We start from the raw sequence: 16666 nt of genomic DNA on the forward strand, positions 1-16666 counted from the left end.
GAAGTTCAATCTTAATTTTCAAGCGGACGTTCAGTCGGAAGCCTGAATATCCAAACCCAACCCCTTACGCTGCTGCGTCTGGTCAGGCTCAGATGAGGCCCATTCAAGTTGCTGGCCCCAGCAAATTAATAAGACTAGGGGTCCAATTTATGAATCAAAATTCCTCATATCAGCTGGTACCCAACCTCATTTTGCTCGTGTTAATTATGTCAATGTTGCAAAAGTGTTACGGCTACGGAGTTCAAGCCTCAGGGCCTACATGGCTACACAGGTAAGAAGGACAAACAGCAATTCTCTTATTAACCAAAGTATCATTGGTATAATTGTCTTCTTCCTCGCAGCCACATGAACAAAACGCCCATAGGAGCAGCACTGCTAGCTTGAGCTTCCTTAACTAAGTTAGCATTCTCATAGATGATAGAACCCCACCCAATATGGGTCAGAAAAGGGGCAATACAAAGGAGAGGGATCAAACCCAGGTCTATGATTGGCTTGTCTTCTATTCAAACATCGATTTGTAATGGTCTTTTCTGCGCGCATCCTGATTTTTGAGTCCAGCTGAATGATGGATCCCACCAGTCAGACCAATCTGCATTCTGATACTGATAGGATTGTTAATGAAGCATTTTACAGGCAAATTATGAATGACTTTTATGTGATTCATGACTCGATCAACACCATTTTTCATTAGATGAGAGTCCAGAGGTGCACGAAAACTAGAATAAATCCTGCATTAAAGTTCAATACCGGTAGAACATTTTGGTGACAAGATGGTGTTTTGCTGCAAAGATTGCTCAGGAGTGATCATCTAATTGTTGGTGAAATATAAACAGATTCTTTTGCCCAAAAGAGCTGAGATGGTTTACAATTGGATGCATGGCACCAATTCTTTAATCTTTATCACAAAGAATTGCAATTAATCCTGTGAAATCTAGACAACTGAACCAAAGTTACAACATGAAACCTTTTATCTTATTTTTTGAAATATAATATCAAAAAAAAATCAAAAGAAGAACATGAAATTCCATTGGTTATTTCATACTCCAAAGGAAAATACACCATATATTTAGAGGAAAACACCACTCACATTCAATCAACATAAATCTGGCCTTGGTTTCTTGCGCACTGAGATGCAACCTCTCTGATGGTCCCTGAATATCCTGATCTCAGAGCAGTCCCTCAAGTCCTCAAGACTAATATACTGTTGCTTCACCATCCTCGAGAAATCACTCACACTATCATGTATCCACACGTAAGGGTGGCACGTCTCGTCATAGTAATAGAGCAAGCTTTTCATCCCATCACCATCACCGCTGCTACTGCTCGGCATGTAAGCCTTGTAAATGCTCTTGCACTTGAGTCTCTTTGAAGATCCTGGCTTTAGGGTGTGACCCTTCTTCAATATAGACCCCACCCTTATCTGCAATTCTAAGGGCTTGTCGGTCAGGTTCCAGACCCTTGTGCCCAGTCCAGAGGACTGACTATGGTTGCGGCATCCATCGAAACACTCTCCGATTGAAAGGATGCCAAAGTTCGGCATTTCTTCTTCTTAGCTTGGAGAGACTAGACCTCCGATTAGTTTAATCTTCAATAAGAATTCATAACCCTTGTACTATAAAAAGGCCATTTGGGTAGACATTCTTCAAGTCTAAAAGGCACCCATACAACAAATTGCAGCTTAAACCTTTTACACTGAGATCCTTTAACCCGTTCATCAAGTAATCTGTAGGGTCCCCAACACCCCAACTTGTCTACAACAAGACAATGTGAAATAACAAACTGGGCTTTTGTTTTTCTTTGCTTATTAGAAAGGAAAAGTAGACAGTGAAGGCACACCCATTTGTTATATTTTTCGGCCCTAACGGTGGGGTGCCTAATGATGTTGCTTCAGCTTTCATCATCAGGGTTTCATGCTTTTGGAAATTGGAATTTCAGCTTTCACTATCAAGGTTTCATACTTTCCGATTACTCCTGTACAGTGTAGTGGTGTACAACAATTGTTTTCTTTGGATGTATTACTGTCCAACAATTGTAAGCTCGGATGATCTTGACCAGGCTTGAAGCACCCATCTTAAGCAAGAGGCTGTCAGTTGACTGGATTACATGGATTATTGGATTGGATATTTATGGATACAATTTAAATGAGAAGTAGATGTTTGAAGAAAAACTTCTCTACGTAATAACATATGGTCCAAGTCCAAGGGCTCAAAAACATAATGGGGAGAAATGGTGGGAGCCTGGAGATTCATCATCTAGGATTGGTAGGTTGTGGGGATAGAGCATAATAGTTTATTTTGGAGAATTTTGTTGGCGTAAGCAAAGGCAGCATTTGAGCCCAAGACTTAAAAAGTAGCTTTGTGAATCCATAGCCTGTAGTGAATCTACTGCGGGTTAAAACGACAGAAAAAGCTCTCCACCATTAGAATAAATCAACAAAATCCTAGTCCAGGTATGATATAAGCAAGGTTTTTAAAATCGGACCGGATAGGGAACCATTCTGGGTCCAGTTCCTAGGTTGAACAGTTTGACCATCCGGTCTAAATGGACGGCCCATTCTGATAAAAAAATGACCAAAAACCATTGTTCAGGTTGACAGTTCGACTGCCTGGGTCAGTGATTTACTAATCAAAGTAATGGTTTTTGGCCAAAAGACAGTTTTGGGGTGAAATAGAATCGGTCAGGTCCGACCATCCGGTCTAGTCCAATTTTGAAAACACTGGTTATAAGTACCGATCAATCACTGCATTTAGTTTTCTATCTTGCCACAAGTCTAACATTACCCTAACGAACCCATGCTTTTTGTAGTCATGGTTCAAGGTATTGATATTCACTGTAGAAGTTTTACATATTGAGAGTTTTGTTTGATCAAAATAACTATCATTTTAATTTTTTGGGTAAAATACAAAAACCTCCCCTGAATTTTCTGGCAGTCATACAAACCTCCCCTATAGTTTCATTTTAACAAATATATCTCCTGAACTTTTGAGAAATTCGACAAAAACCTCCCTTTCATAACCTTTCCAAACAGGAAACGTTAGACTGATGCACCCATTTTTTTCAAATGTCCATTCTACCCTTTTATAAATTACTTGGCATACAAAATTACTGAAATAACCCTATTTTAATTTGACAAAAACCTCCTTTAGTGGTTATCTTCTAATGTTTTTGTTGAATTAACATGGTTATTTCAATAATTTTGTATGTAAAATAATTTGTAAAAGGGTAGAATGGGTATTTGAAAAAAAAAACTGATGCATCAATCTAATGTTTTCCATCTAGGTAGGTTTTTATTGAATTTATCAAACGTTCATGGAAAGTATTTGTAAAAATAAAACTATAAAAGAAGTTTTTATGATTGTGAAAAACTTCAAGGGAGATTTTTATATTTTTCCTAATTTTTGTAGTGCTTGATAGGAGACTGACCGTCAATCTGTCACATCATATAATATTATTTGAAACACTAAAATTTTTAAATTAAAATGTATCACTGACCTTGTACAATATACTTATTTTTGGTATTAGGCGAGAGGGCCAAAGTTAGTGGTTATGGGAATCGAATCTACATGTATGCTGGAGAGCCAATTAATATACCAATTAACATAGCTAACAACCTTGTTTGTTGTACAGTCTAACTAATACAAATGCAAATACTTAACATCTTTATAATACTTTAGGGTGCATCATATCAGTATTCGAAGTTATGAGAATGTGGTACTGGGAAAATGGCATGAAGGTCATACTCATTTATGTATTAATGGATCTATGGTGGCTGTCATTACAAGTTTTTGACTATCAAAGTAGGTCAATAAATTATCATTTAATATTCATTCAAACTTCTTGATAGTTTTATGGGCCTTCTTAGCAGTTTAGATCATTGATGTATATCCAATTATAATAGGGATTTAAATTTGTTAGAACCATGAACTTTTCTCAACAAATTTTCAAAAAATCCAAAATTATAAAACATATTTTTTATATGTTTAGATGATTTTCATCGTAGGAAAAGAATGGATGATCTATCAAACATTGGGAAAACAACAATTAGGAGGCGTTCTACAACATGAATGCCTTCGCTTTCATTCATTTTTGGAATCACCACATCAACATAAAAGCAAAAACATGTTCTTGAACTTTGTTTTTGTTTACAAAGAGAATAATAATTCAAAAAATAATACATATTTTTGGAACATTAAAATAATGGTTTTTAAAACAAAAACAAATTTTCTAATGTAGAAAATATATACTTTATGAAACATGATATTAAATGACCAGATGAAAACATATTTTTGAAATATGTTTCTATTTCAATCTTAAAAACAAAAAACATGTATATAATGAAGAACATGTTCTTTGTGTTTTTGTTTTGAGAAACAATATATTTTCAAATCATATGGTTTTGATTTATTTTTGAAACCAACAAGAAAAACAATTCACATTGTAGAACACCCCCTTAATGTGACATTCAATGATTTTTTTTTTTTTTGTAGATTAGAAATATTATTAGTAAAGTTGTTATATGACATCTACATGTTCTGAATTCCTAATATTATTGATTGTGATGTATCTTTTCATATAAATCATTAAATTATGTATTTATTATGATTGTATCTTAGTCATGGTTATTTCCATGTTGGATTTAGTGTTATTGATGTATTTATGATATTTGGAATAACTTTTCCATCCTAATATGTCCATATCTTTCCACCATATCCATGTATGTCCAAAATCATCTTAATATATATTCATATTTAAGCCTTATCATATACGGATATTTTGAATCCCAAGATTCAATTTGAAGCATTATCTTAGAGATCTTTAATAAAAATTGAATTGCAGGGAATATATTCACCAGGTGGATCATTTTTAAATAGTCAGAAAATAAGGGTATTCTTCAAGATTAAACGTTTTTGGGGATACATACATATTTGGCAAGAAAAAAAATTTATTTTTTTCCGTGTTTATAAAAAATGACACATCAGCTAAAAAACAAGAATACGCTGTTAAATATGTATTACTTAAAATAAAGTGAAAATGTTTCCAGTTTTTATTACAGAAAATAATCAAGCCAATAAAAAGATTCTCTCACCAAATACATATTTTCATTCTCAAAGACTGACAGGGCTAAATGCAATAAAGGCTTTGTAACTGGAGATATGGTGGAGAGTGACTTGAGTCATTGTTCTCTTCATCGGACTCGAAGATTCTTCATTCTTCCCTTCTATTTTATCAATATAGAGGATGAAAAGGAGAAAAAAGAAAAGAGATGGACAATCAAGAATTCTTTTCCAAGAGAATTCTTGTACTAACTAATGAACCCTTATAGTTACAAGGAAAGCAATTCAGGGAATTAAACCCGGAAACAGAGGTAAACAACGGAAGTTCTGTATTGAAGCAATGCCATAATTCACTACAACGAAGGATTTATATTAATAAAGAAATAGACTCCCAGTAGGAAACAAATACTTTCGTGGCAGAATAACAAAAGGAAACTAATAAAAAGAAACCTAACTAGGAGTGGATTCGATCCGAGCCAAGCCAAATAGTACCGGGCTCGAAGCTATTCTACAAGGCTCGAGCTCGGTTCGAATCAGAACCTTGAGCTCAAGCTTGGCTCGTGTCAAAAATTTATAAGCTCGAGCTCGGCTCGGTTTGAATTCGATTTTGAGAAAAAATATTTTATAAAAATAAAAAATTATATATAAAAATATTTTTATTTGATATTTAAAAAATTAAGAATTATAATAATTAATAATTATAATATTTTTATTATATATATATTATTTTCTATAATTTTATTATATATATTAAATATCAAATATATATATATATATATATATATATATATATATATATATATATATATATATATATATATATATATATATATATATTCGAACTGGCTCACAAGCCAAGCTCTAGTATGCTTGAGCTTGCCTCATTTAATAATCAAGCCAATAAATTGGGCTTAAGAGCCGAGCTCGAGCAGCTCGTGAAAAGCAAGGCTCGTTGCCACCCCTAAACCTAACCAATAGTATTATCCTACTAATTCTAATCTATACGTGGCTTTCTCTTAGATTGTTGCTAATCCCACTTCTCTTGAAACTTTCTAGAGGTTTGTTCTACATCAGTAATGAACATTGAGTTTTTAACTGCAAAAAGGAGACAAGTCCTTAAAATAAGGAATGTGAAATGCAGCCTAAATTGAAAAGATTTTACCTTTTTACACCATCTATATTCATTTAATGTAGAGGAAAGGAGGCTAGTGTAGAGATAAAGAGAGTTAGTCAAGAGGGTTATTTCTGTAATTTATATCTTGTTGTTTGTTGTATTTTATTTTCTTCTTTTTAACTATCTTCTCTTGTACTCTAAGGACGGTCATTTTACCTTTTTAATATAAAGTTCTCTTTTAGGGTGTCGTGCTCCAAATTGGACACACCCACAAATTTGTTGTTGTCTTTTTCTCCTCTGTTTTATTAAACCTAGACCAGCCTCTAACATGGTATCAAAGCGGGCCACGATCTGAACTACTGAGATTACCTCTCTGTCTCTTAATTTCTTTGGCATTCAGGGGTCTTCCTAACAATACTTGGGAAGCCTTTTGTGCCCTAAGCCACATAATTTCATTGCATATGGAGGAGTAGAAAATTTCAAGACTATAGAGCCATGTCCTCCATATGCAATGAAATTATATGGTTTAGGGCTCTACTACATGATATACTACAGGAGTTACTGCCACCAGTTCCCCTCTTTGCAAATAATGTCAATGCCATCAAGATTGCCTCCAATCCTGTTTTCCATGAATGCACAAAGCACATTGAAGTTGATTTCCACTTTATTTGCGATCTTCCGATCTTCTTCGAGCTGGTACCATTTCTCTTCCCTGCATGTCCTCTAGGCTCCAACTTGCATATCACTTGACGAAAGCTATGACGCGGCATGACACTTTTTCCTTAGGCTACGTTTGGTAGAGGTGTAAAATTGAACCGGGGTAAACTTTGCACCCTGGTTCGATTTTGCAGGCATTTGGTAAACATGCAATTTCCGATGTATCTATTACATCACTCTCTCTCTCTCTCTCCTTCTCTCTTCTTCTCTCTTCTTCTCTATCGCTCGCTCTTCTCTGTCTCTCTCCTAACGTTCTTCCCCATACCTTGCGTCTATCTGCTCTGATCGTGTAAATGGTTCCGTCAACAGAAACAACAACGGCGTTTGTGGCATCTTTGTGCGCTTTCGCAGACTCCAAGCAACGGAGATCCGACGCCCTCCATACTTCCAAGCACTTGTCCTGGGAAATGGAGTACTCTCGCTCCCTTCTTCTTCCTCTTTGTCGCTATCTCTGCTCTGCTCTACTCCAACAACAAGGATGACATAGGGCACCCACAAGCCAATGGGCACGACCGCCTTGAGTCCAGTCTCAACCATGGCTTCCCCTTCCCACTCCAATGCAGTAGATTCATCGGCCCGGGGTGCAGATCCTACACAAACCTTCCAGATTATCCCCACCAAGACCATGCTGGTTTCACCTGTGCTCCACCCTTCTCACATCTCTGACAAAGACCAACAAAAATGGAGGCAAGGAGCCCAATACGCTGCCGCTTCTGAATCCTCATCCATGATTCTAGCTTCTTTGTGTATTTCCTGTCCCTCCACCCCTCTCTTTCTTCCTCACAGAGCAGAGCAGAGATGGGACCCATGACAAGATTCAGAGTAGAGCAGAGTTTCAGTGTCAGAGCAGAGCTGAGTTTCAGAGTTTCACTTTTACATCGGAACAACCAAACAACATGAGAAAAAATTTCTAAAATACCTCAGTTTAATTTTCCATCGATTACTAAACGGGATCAAATTTTCCATCTGTGTAAATTTGAATTTACACCTCTACCAAATACAGCCTTATCGACAAACTGATGTTGATTCCTAGGCATCAATTTGAGGGGGAGTATAGAGATAAAAAGAGTTAATCGAGAGGGCTATTTCTATAATTTACATCTTGTTGCTTGTTGTATTTTATTTTCTTCTTATAAACTATCATCTCTTGTATTCTAAGGACAATTTGGTCCTTTTACCTTTTTTTAATATAAAATTCTCTTCTAGGGTGTCGTACTCCACATTGGACACACCCACAAACTTGCTGATGTCTTTTTCTCCTCTATTTTACTAAACCTAGACCAGCCTCTGGCAGCTAGGCCCCTTGTTTGGGTTAGGAGTCCTCTCATAGTCTCATCCCAAAGGTCGATGCTTACACAGACCTCTACTCATGTGGTTTATTTAATTTTAAGTTAAATGTTTAAAAAACACAATAAAATCCCTATCAAGTCTTAATTTTCTTTGATAAAATCCTTCGTAACTCTCTCTTCACCCATCCCCTCCCCCCGTAATGTTCAAGAGTATTGTATATGGGGCATAGCCTCAAAGCTCATATTATTTTTCCTATTTATAAAATTCTACTAAATTATTAATAACATAGTGTATATAACCTCTTCCCTCCCCAATTAAATCATTATTTTCTCTCCTCTTAAATCTCTTTTGAATCCATCGTAATTCTAAATGATGAAGGATATAAATTGGATGGGTTGACCAAGGTCAAAGCCCAAGTTGGCTAATTCAAACCCCACCACGACTTTAGATGGGCCCTAGTGGGTTTGAACAGGCTTGGACGACAAATTATACAAGTTTGAAAGTTTTCTTTTTTTTTTCTCTTTTTTTTTCTTTTTTTATTTCTTTTTTATTTTATTTTCTTTCTCTTTTTTTTTTGTTCCAATCAACCTATTTCGGAAATCTCATTGTAACATTAACTTGGTAAAAACAAATTAAAATAAAAATTCTATGAGGGTGTTAACTTGGTAAAAATGGACTAAGATAGGTTGTCGAAACCAACTTAGTAATTCTTTACTCAGTTGGGCCGGATCTCGTACCACATTATCCTCCCCGAGTTGGAGAGAATCTGACCTCGGATTCATGTTACTATCTAACAGATTGCCAACATATGGTGTTGCATTTCCATTGTACTTCTCTAACTTTCTCATAAGTAATTGGTGGTGTAATCCTCTAATATGAATTGAAATATCTTCATAGCATCTCTTAACTTTTGAAACATTTTTCTTGATCTTCAAATAACTTAATTCTTCCTTTATTAATCATACTAGACATTGCAAAATTTCTTGCCAATAAGGATCTTTATAGACATATATGTAGACAATGTGAAGTTCAAATCATCCCCCCACAACGTCCCACAACACATTCTTGTCGTGTATTGGGAACATCTCTTGATGATGACATCATCATTTCTGGTATTATCATCGATAGATGTTCCCAATACACGACGGAGATATGTTGTGGGATGTTGTGGGGGGCTGATTTGATCTCGACAATGTGATCATAATCCCAAGATGATAAGTATAATCCCCATCATTTGGAATTTATTATGAATGTTAGAAGATTCCCCCTTAGCAATTAGATCTTCATCAAAGATTGGAGGTTTGTTCCAATCGGAAAGTTTCTCTTCAATAGATATTGTAGAGGAGAACGGCCATGCAAGATTTTTGTTACAATCCTCATCAATATTAAAGCAATCAATAAAGCTATAAGATTTGATTTTACTTCAAACTCTGAAACTAATAACTTTACCATGGAACTCCATTCCATGAATTTATTTAGGTCTACACTTCCATGAAATTCCATGAAATTCCATGAACTCAAACTTGAGATCTGTTTCCCATCACTTTTGTTCACCACTTGCAACTATAATTAGTTTTTGGTTGCTTGCAGAGTAGAAAACCTCCATGAAACTTTGAGATCTCAAAATTAAAACCCGTTTCCCATTGTTTTTGTTTACCACCAGCAACTACAACCAACTTAGATACTTTCCTTGATGATGAAAGGAACGAGTGGAGGCACTTGCATTGGAACCATTGTTCCCTATTTTGAAATAAGAACGTAGCAATCTCAACTCTTGAGCAAGTGTATTGACTTTTCTTTTCAACTTTGCCACCTCTTTTTATGTTTTGTTGTTGAGTTTTTGTTCCATGATGCGAACCACTTGTGTTTTCTTAGAAGCCATAATCCAAAGAATGATCAAGCTTAAGCTCTTATACTGAATGATGCAAGTCGAAAACAAACATAGTTCAAAGAAACTTCAAAGAAAAAAAACCAAAGCCAAAATAAACAGAAAGAACAACTCTTCATCGAATACTTAATAGAAAATCAACCAAAACTCTCCTAACTTTGCCGTAGCTACTCTTTATATAAATTTCTTTACACCCTTATGCCTCCTATAAAGAAGTTTCTTAATCTAATAAAACACTCATTATTATAATCCTACTAAATCTCTTTAAAAAAGAAAGTTATAATTGAATACAAATTTGGAAATCTCATTGTAACGCTAATTTGGTAAATACAAACTGATGGAGCGCAATCTGGCCGGTCTTAGCTATCAACGATTTTGCCTCTGACTGGAGCAATGGGGAGCCTGAAACAGAGAAGATGAGGGAACTCCGGGGGGAACCCGGTGAGATAACTCCGAAGCTCAAGTTAGTATTTCTCTCAAAGGCAAAGTAAAGACCAGATGGCGCAAAGTTCACATATCTTGTTGTTGGGGGTAGGGGGCCTTTTATAACCACTTCGCGCACTCACCCCGAGGCCTCTGTCAGGTCAGGTATGATTACCTCTGTTTCTGCCGGTTCGGGTGTCATCCTTTCTACTGGGACAGAACCGCTACTGCTCCTTGTCGGAGCCGTCTTTGTAACTAGAGATGGCAGTGTCAGGTGGTGGTGGTAGGTGGCCATTTGAAGTGTGGTCGTCAAGTGTCAGATCCCAAGTTAGTCAGGTGCGCCGCCCCTGGGTACGAACTTCCTCGGTGTCAAGCATGGTACGGTTTGTTCAGTTTGGCATCCTGGAGGCGAAGTGCTGGAGTAGTGAGCGAGGTGAAGTCTTGAGTTTGGAGATATGTCCTGTATTGCCATAATGCAGGCCAATTCGGTGAGGTGAGTCCCGAACTGCTATAATGCAGGCCAGTTCGACGAGGTGTGTCCCGAACTGCTATAAGGCAGGCCAGTTCGGCGAGGTGTGTCCCGAACTGCTATAAGGCAGGCCAGTTCGGGTTACTGTCCTTTGAGTGGCTTGGGGCCTAAGGGAGAGTTCGGACTGCTGGTAGGGGAGTTCGGTCCGCTGGTTCCTCCCCTTGGTGCTCGCGCCTTAGGCGTGCTTTTGTGCCGAGCTGTTGCCTTTTCCACGTGTTGCGTAACTATGAGGTCGGGCCAAATCTTCCTTCATCAATTGCCCCCCACTCCTCGCGCCAAGGGTCTTGCCCTGGCACGGGGAGTTTGTGAGGTGGCAGGTGGATTTGTTTGCGAGGTGCTTTCTCAGGGTTCTTCGGTTTATTGGAGTGTCCAAAAGAGGCGGGAGACATGCCTACCTGCTTACAAATGCTGATAGACGTGGCGGCGTGCGTTTATTTCAAATTTAAAAAAAGCGCACCGCTGGGAGATGTGATAGCGGGTCTTTTGATTTTGAAAAAAACGTGCCACTGCCATTTCGATGAGACGTGCGCTGGCAATTGTCAGTTACAGAAAGACGTGCGCGGTGCATTGTTAGTTTCAGAAAGATGTGCGCCAGCGCATCGTTAGTTTCAGAAAGACGTGCGCTGACGTTTCATCAATTTCAGAGACGTGCGCCAATCACGTCTCGGTCTCAGGGGACATGCGGTCAGCGCGAATGCGGGCCGTCGGATTGGCTTTGATCTGGACTGTTGGTTCTTGGTTACTGTGACTATAAGTAGGGGACCCCAGTCGATTTGTCACTTCTGCGATTTGCTTATTGAGCTCGTGTCCAACTTTTCAGCTCGCATCCAGGCCTTTCAGTTCGTGTCTAGGCTTGTTATTTCGCCTCCAAGATTTTCTTGCTTGTTTCAGTTTCCGGAGCCTTCAAAACATTTTTCAGGTGAGTACTTTCTTGAATCCACCTTTTTTCCTAGATGTCTAGCTTGGATAGCTCAGACAATTCTTCAAGTAGGTCTGATGTAGGTTCTACGAACCGAGTCTTATCCCCTGATGGCCTTAGTGATCCTGAGGTGGAACTTGAGGACGACTTCAAACCGTAGGCCGAGCCGCTTCGGGCAATTTGGCGTCTACCTCTCGCCGGGGTCGGATGCTAGATAGGTTTGGTTCTTCGACCATGACGCCCAAGGAGCTCCAATATCTTATTGTTTCTTACAACTTGCTTGAAGGGTATGTCTATTTCATTCCTTCAGGTAGCTTTCCTTGGGAACACGGTCCTGATGAGATCATGATATTTCGGGAGCAACTCACTACGGGGCTGCGATTGCCTTTCCACCCCCTTCTCGTCGAGGTCATAAACCACTTCGGCGTTACCGTTGGCCAACTTCATCAGAACTCTATTCGAAACTTGGTGGGGATAGCCTCCCTTTTTTGTGAACAAGGCTTCCCTTTAGAGTTGGAGATATTCTCCTCAATTTTAATGCTCAAGAAACAAGCGGATTCTCTTCTAGGGGGAAGGCGGGCGTATTACCCGTCTCCTTGCCCGGGTTTTAAGCTTCTGCACGAACTTCCCAATAAGGTCCCGGCGTGGAAGCGGGACTACTTTGGGGTGCAAAGTGCACAAGGGTGGCCTTTTCAGACCGGGTGGGGGGAGGCCGCTCCTGATTTTGGTGTCGCTCTCGATAAAGAGACGGTGAAGGGCCTCTGGCAATGGGACGACAAGGGTTAAAATGCCATCAGTACCTAACGGAGGCCAAGCTTATCGCGGCCGGTCTGAGTTCGGGTAGGTTCCTTGCTCAGAGGTTTCTTGTTCGCTTTGTTCCTTCATTTTTTCTGATGTCGAACTCTTTTCTGCAGGTGTGATGGACTCAGAGAGGACTCATGGGGGGTGCCTGTTCCAAGGCATGAAGAGGAGGAAGCGGGTCGCCAAGCGAACTCGTACCGAGCTGCCCCAGGATGAGGAGCCTCAAGTTCTAGATCACACGTCGGAGGATCTGCTTAGGGAGCCTGAGGTGGCTCCTTCAATGCATGAAGCGGCAGGGGCCCCTTACGCTGAGACCACTCACATGAGTGCTCCTGCCTACTCTAGTGCTCCTGCTTACTCTGGGTCCGCTCATATGCGAGCTGGGCCCTCGGGCTCGGGAGCTCAAGGGGAGTTCAGGAGCGTGTTGTCGCCGAACTACGCTCTTTAGAAGAGTAGGGAGGCCACTTTCCCCGAGGAGATCGCGGCGTGGACCAATCTTCCCTTGAACTAGGTCGCCTGTCGTGCCGTAACTCATGCTATGGTGGTGAGTCAAATTTCGTCTGCCCTCTTTGTTTTCAATCCTTCTTGCTATCGTTAATCACTTGTTCCTTTTGGTAGGTGAACTCTTCTATTCACGCCTTAGCGGCCCAAGTGGAGAGGAGCTCGAGGCAGGCGCGAGCTGCCGAAGAGGCTTTTCGTGCCGCTCGAGGCAGGCGCGAGCTGCCGAAGAGGCTTTTCGTGCCGCCGAGGCGAATACCCGAACTGCTGAGGCAGCCGCTCATGCTGTCGAAGAGGCTGCTCGTGTTGCTATGGCCAGGCAGGTGATGTCTCAGCGGGATGCCGAGGCCATGGGGGTAGTCGTGAAGCATATGGCAGACCTGAGGTTGGACCTGCAGCATCATGTCGAATATCTTCAAGAGGACATCAGGGAGAAAACGCAAATCTTTTCCCAAGGTATCGAAGATGCCAAGAAGAAGGGATTAAAACTGAGCCGGTGGATGATCCTGAACATGTACCCCGACCTCGATATTAGTGCCATATCCACTTTGCATATAACTCAGGAGATGACCAATGTTGCTGATGGCGAGCCGGATTCCGAGGGCAAGGCAGGGCCTTCGGGAGTCATTGAAGTGCCTTCTGATGGGGAAGAAGTAGCTCCGAGCTTGTAATTTTTTTTAATGTACTCTTCCTTTTCTTGCAATGAAATAGAAATATTTTTGGTTAAGTGTTGTTCTTTTTTTCCGAACTGATAATATGCCCGATCTGTTTCTTGCTTGGGTTATTGCACTCGCGCGACCTGTTTCGGTGTTTAATACATAGTCTCTGCTTCACTTTAGTCTTTTGACTGATATTTTGCCGAACTGATAATATGCCTGACTTTTCTTTGCTTGCCTATGCCGAGGTTCCTCTTGTTAGCTCGGCATCCTGGCCCTTAGGCTCTTGTAGAGATTTCGTCCACTTCACTTGGTGGTCTATAGGTAGTATCGCCTTAAGTTAATGATGTTCCACGCTCGGATTACTTGTTTGCCTTCTAAGGTTTCGAGCTCGTATGCCCCCCCCCCCGAGCGCTCTCTTTACTCTATAGGGCCCTTCCCAATTTGGTCCAAGTTTGCCCACGCCAGGTCCGGGCACCATAATCTTATGGAGAACCAGGTCGCCGACTCGAAAGCTTCGCTTCTTTACTCTGGCGTTGTAGTATCGAGCTACCTGTTGCTGATAGGACGTTGTCTAGATGTGCAAAAGGTCTCTTACCTCGCCCAGTAGGTCGAGGTTGGTACGTAACTCGTCTCCATTCGTCTGATCGTCATATGTTTCTAGTCGCAGCGTAGGTACTTCGATTTCCGTTGGGATTACTGCTTCAGTGCCGTAGGTGAGGTTGAAGGGGGTCTCTCCCATGGCGATTTTTTCTGTAGTTCGGTGAGCCCATAGAACACTTGGGAGCTCTTCTACCCACAACCCTTTAGCTCGGTCTAGACGTGCTTTTAGTCCGTGCAGGATGGCTCTATTCATTACTTCTGTCTGACCGTTTGCCTGCGGGTGTGCGACCGATGTGAAGTTCTGCCGAATTCCTATACTCTGGCACCATTCTTGGAACTTGATATCCTCGAACTATTTGCCCTTGTCGGAGATCAGTACCCGAGGTAACCCAAAGTGACATACTATGCTCTTCCAAAAGAAGTTCTGTATGTTTCGAGTTGTAACTATTGCCAGAGGTTCGGCTTCTATCCACTTTGTGAAGTAATCTACTACCACCACTAGGAATTTTCTCCCATTGTGCAAAGGGCCATGGGTTGGCGAGGTATTTGAGGTCGGAAGCAGGCTGATGGTGGATATTGGCGTGCTTCTGACACCTGTCGCATTTTCTGACGAGCTCAACAACTTCTGCCTTCATTGTTGGCTAGTAGTATCCTTGTCGAAGTGCTTTTTGGGCGAGTGCTCTGCCCCCAGGTGTCCGCCGCAGAGACCTTCATGAGTGTCGCGGAGTACGAGCTCGGCTTTGGCACTACACCCTCTTGGTTGCATTGCGGTCCGCGGGGAGGGTTTCATCTAGCAAGAAGCTCGCGAGTGGGTCAATCTAGCTCGACTCTGCTTCAAGGACGGGAGCGACCTCCTCTGCCCCACCAAGAATACTAGGCCGAGGTAAGTCCTCTATGTACATAGTTCTCATGGTGTTGTGACTCGTGCTGGCTAACCGGGGCAGAGCATCGGCCTCAGTGTTCTCTGATCTCGGGATTTTCCTGATGAAGTGTGACTAGAAGTTGAGCAGGGTCTCTTTTACTTTCGCTAAGTATGCGATCATGGAGAGCTCACATGCTTCGTACTCGCCCGTAACCTGGTTGACCACGAGCTGGGAATCACTGCAGATGACTATGTGCTTTGCTCTTACCTTTTGCGCTAGGTTCAGCCTGGCTATCAATGCTTTGTACTCTGCCTCGTTGTTGGATGCCGCGAACTCAAAGCGTAATGCGTATTCCAATTTTGTGCCACCTGGGCCGCATAAGACTATTCCAGCCCCGCTACCCTACTGGTTTGAGGAGCCATTTACGTGAAGGATCCAGGGCTCCTCATCCCAGTTCGCGCTTGGCCTGACCAGGAGAGATGTCACACTGGATGCTACTTCATGGGGTTCAGACTCTATTGGCTTGGGAGCTCCAGGTTCACCCGAACTAGGGGTCTCGGGCTCAACCGATCCAGGGGCTTTGAGGCTAAATGTGCACTCGGCGATAAAATCTGCTAAGGCTTAGGCCTTAATGGTCCGTGGCTTGTACTGGAGGTCATACTCGTTGAGTTCGATGGACTACTTCGTCAGTCGACCGGAAACCTCGGGCTTGAGCAAGACTTGTCTTAGAGGTTTGTCAGTCAAGACGATGACGGTGTGAGCCTAGAAACACAGGCGGAGTTTTCGAGCTGAAATCACCAGTGCATATGCTATTTTTTCTATCTGCGGGTATCTCGTCTTTGCTCCCTACAGAATTTTACTAACATAATAGACGGACCGCTGGACCTGATCTACTTCCTTTATTAGTACCGAACTGACCACATCGTCGCTCGCCGAGAGGTACAGTTCTAAGACCTCGCCTTCCTCGGGCCTGGCTAAGGTTGGCACAGTAGCGAGGTAGGTTTTTAGCTCGTCGAACGTGAGCTGGCAATCTCGGGTCCATTTGAACCCTTTGCCTTTGATTGCCTTAAAGAAAGGCAGACAGCGGTCTGCCGATTTGGACATGAAGCTGCTCAGAGCAGCTATGCGACCATTTAGCCTCTGAACCTCTTTTACTTTTCAGGGTGGTCTCATATCTAGGATGGCCTTTATCTTGTCCAGGTTGGCCTCAATACCATGCCAGTTGACAATGTACCCTAGAAACTTACCCGAGGTGACACCGAAGACACACTTGTTTGGGTTCAGTCTCATTCTATATTGACGCAAAATTTG

The 16666-nt window shown here is 41.3% G+C and overlaps 1 protein-coding gene across 1 annotated transcript; it reads right to left on the reverse strand.

Moving 5' to 3' along the window:
- Nucleotides 1-837: 837 nt before the first annotated feature.
- LOC148879359 (RING zinc finger protein) lies at nucleotides 838-1654 on the reverse strand. Its single transcript, XM_088966179.1, has one exon. The coding sequence runs from the start codon at nucleotides 1538-1540 to the stop codon at nucleotides 1094-1096; it is 447 nt and encodes a 148-aa protein (XP_088822305.1). The 5' UTR covers nucleotides 1541-1654; the 3' UTR covers nucleotides 838-1093.
- Between the last annotated feature and the right edge of the window lie 15012 nt (nucleotides 1655-16666).

This window comes from Nelumbo lutea, chromosome 1 (assembly GCF_056320005.1).
Source record: "Nelumbo lutea isolate HS-2025 chromosome 1, American lotus-T2T, whole genome shotgun sequence".
In the NCBI taxonomy this organism is placed as follows: domain Eukaryota; kingdom Viridiplantae; phylum Streptophyta; class Magnoliopsida; order Proteales; family Nelumbonaceae; genus Nelumbo; species Nelumbo lutea.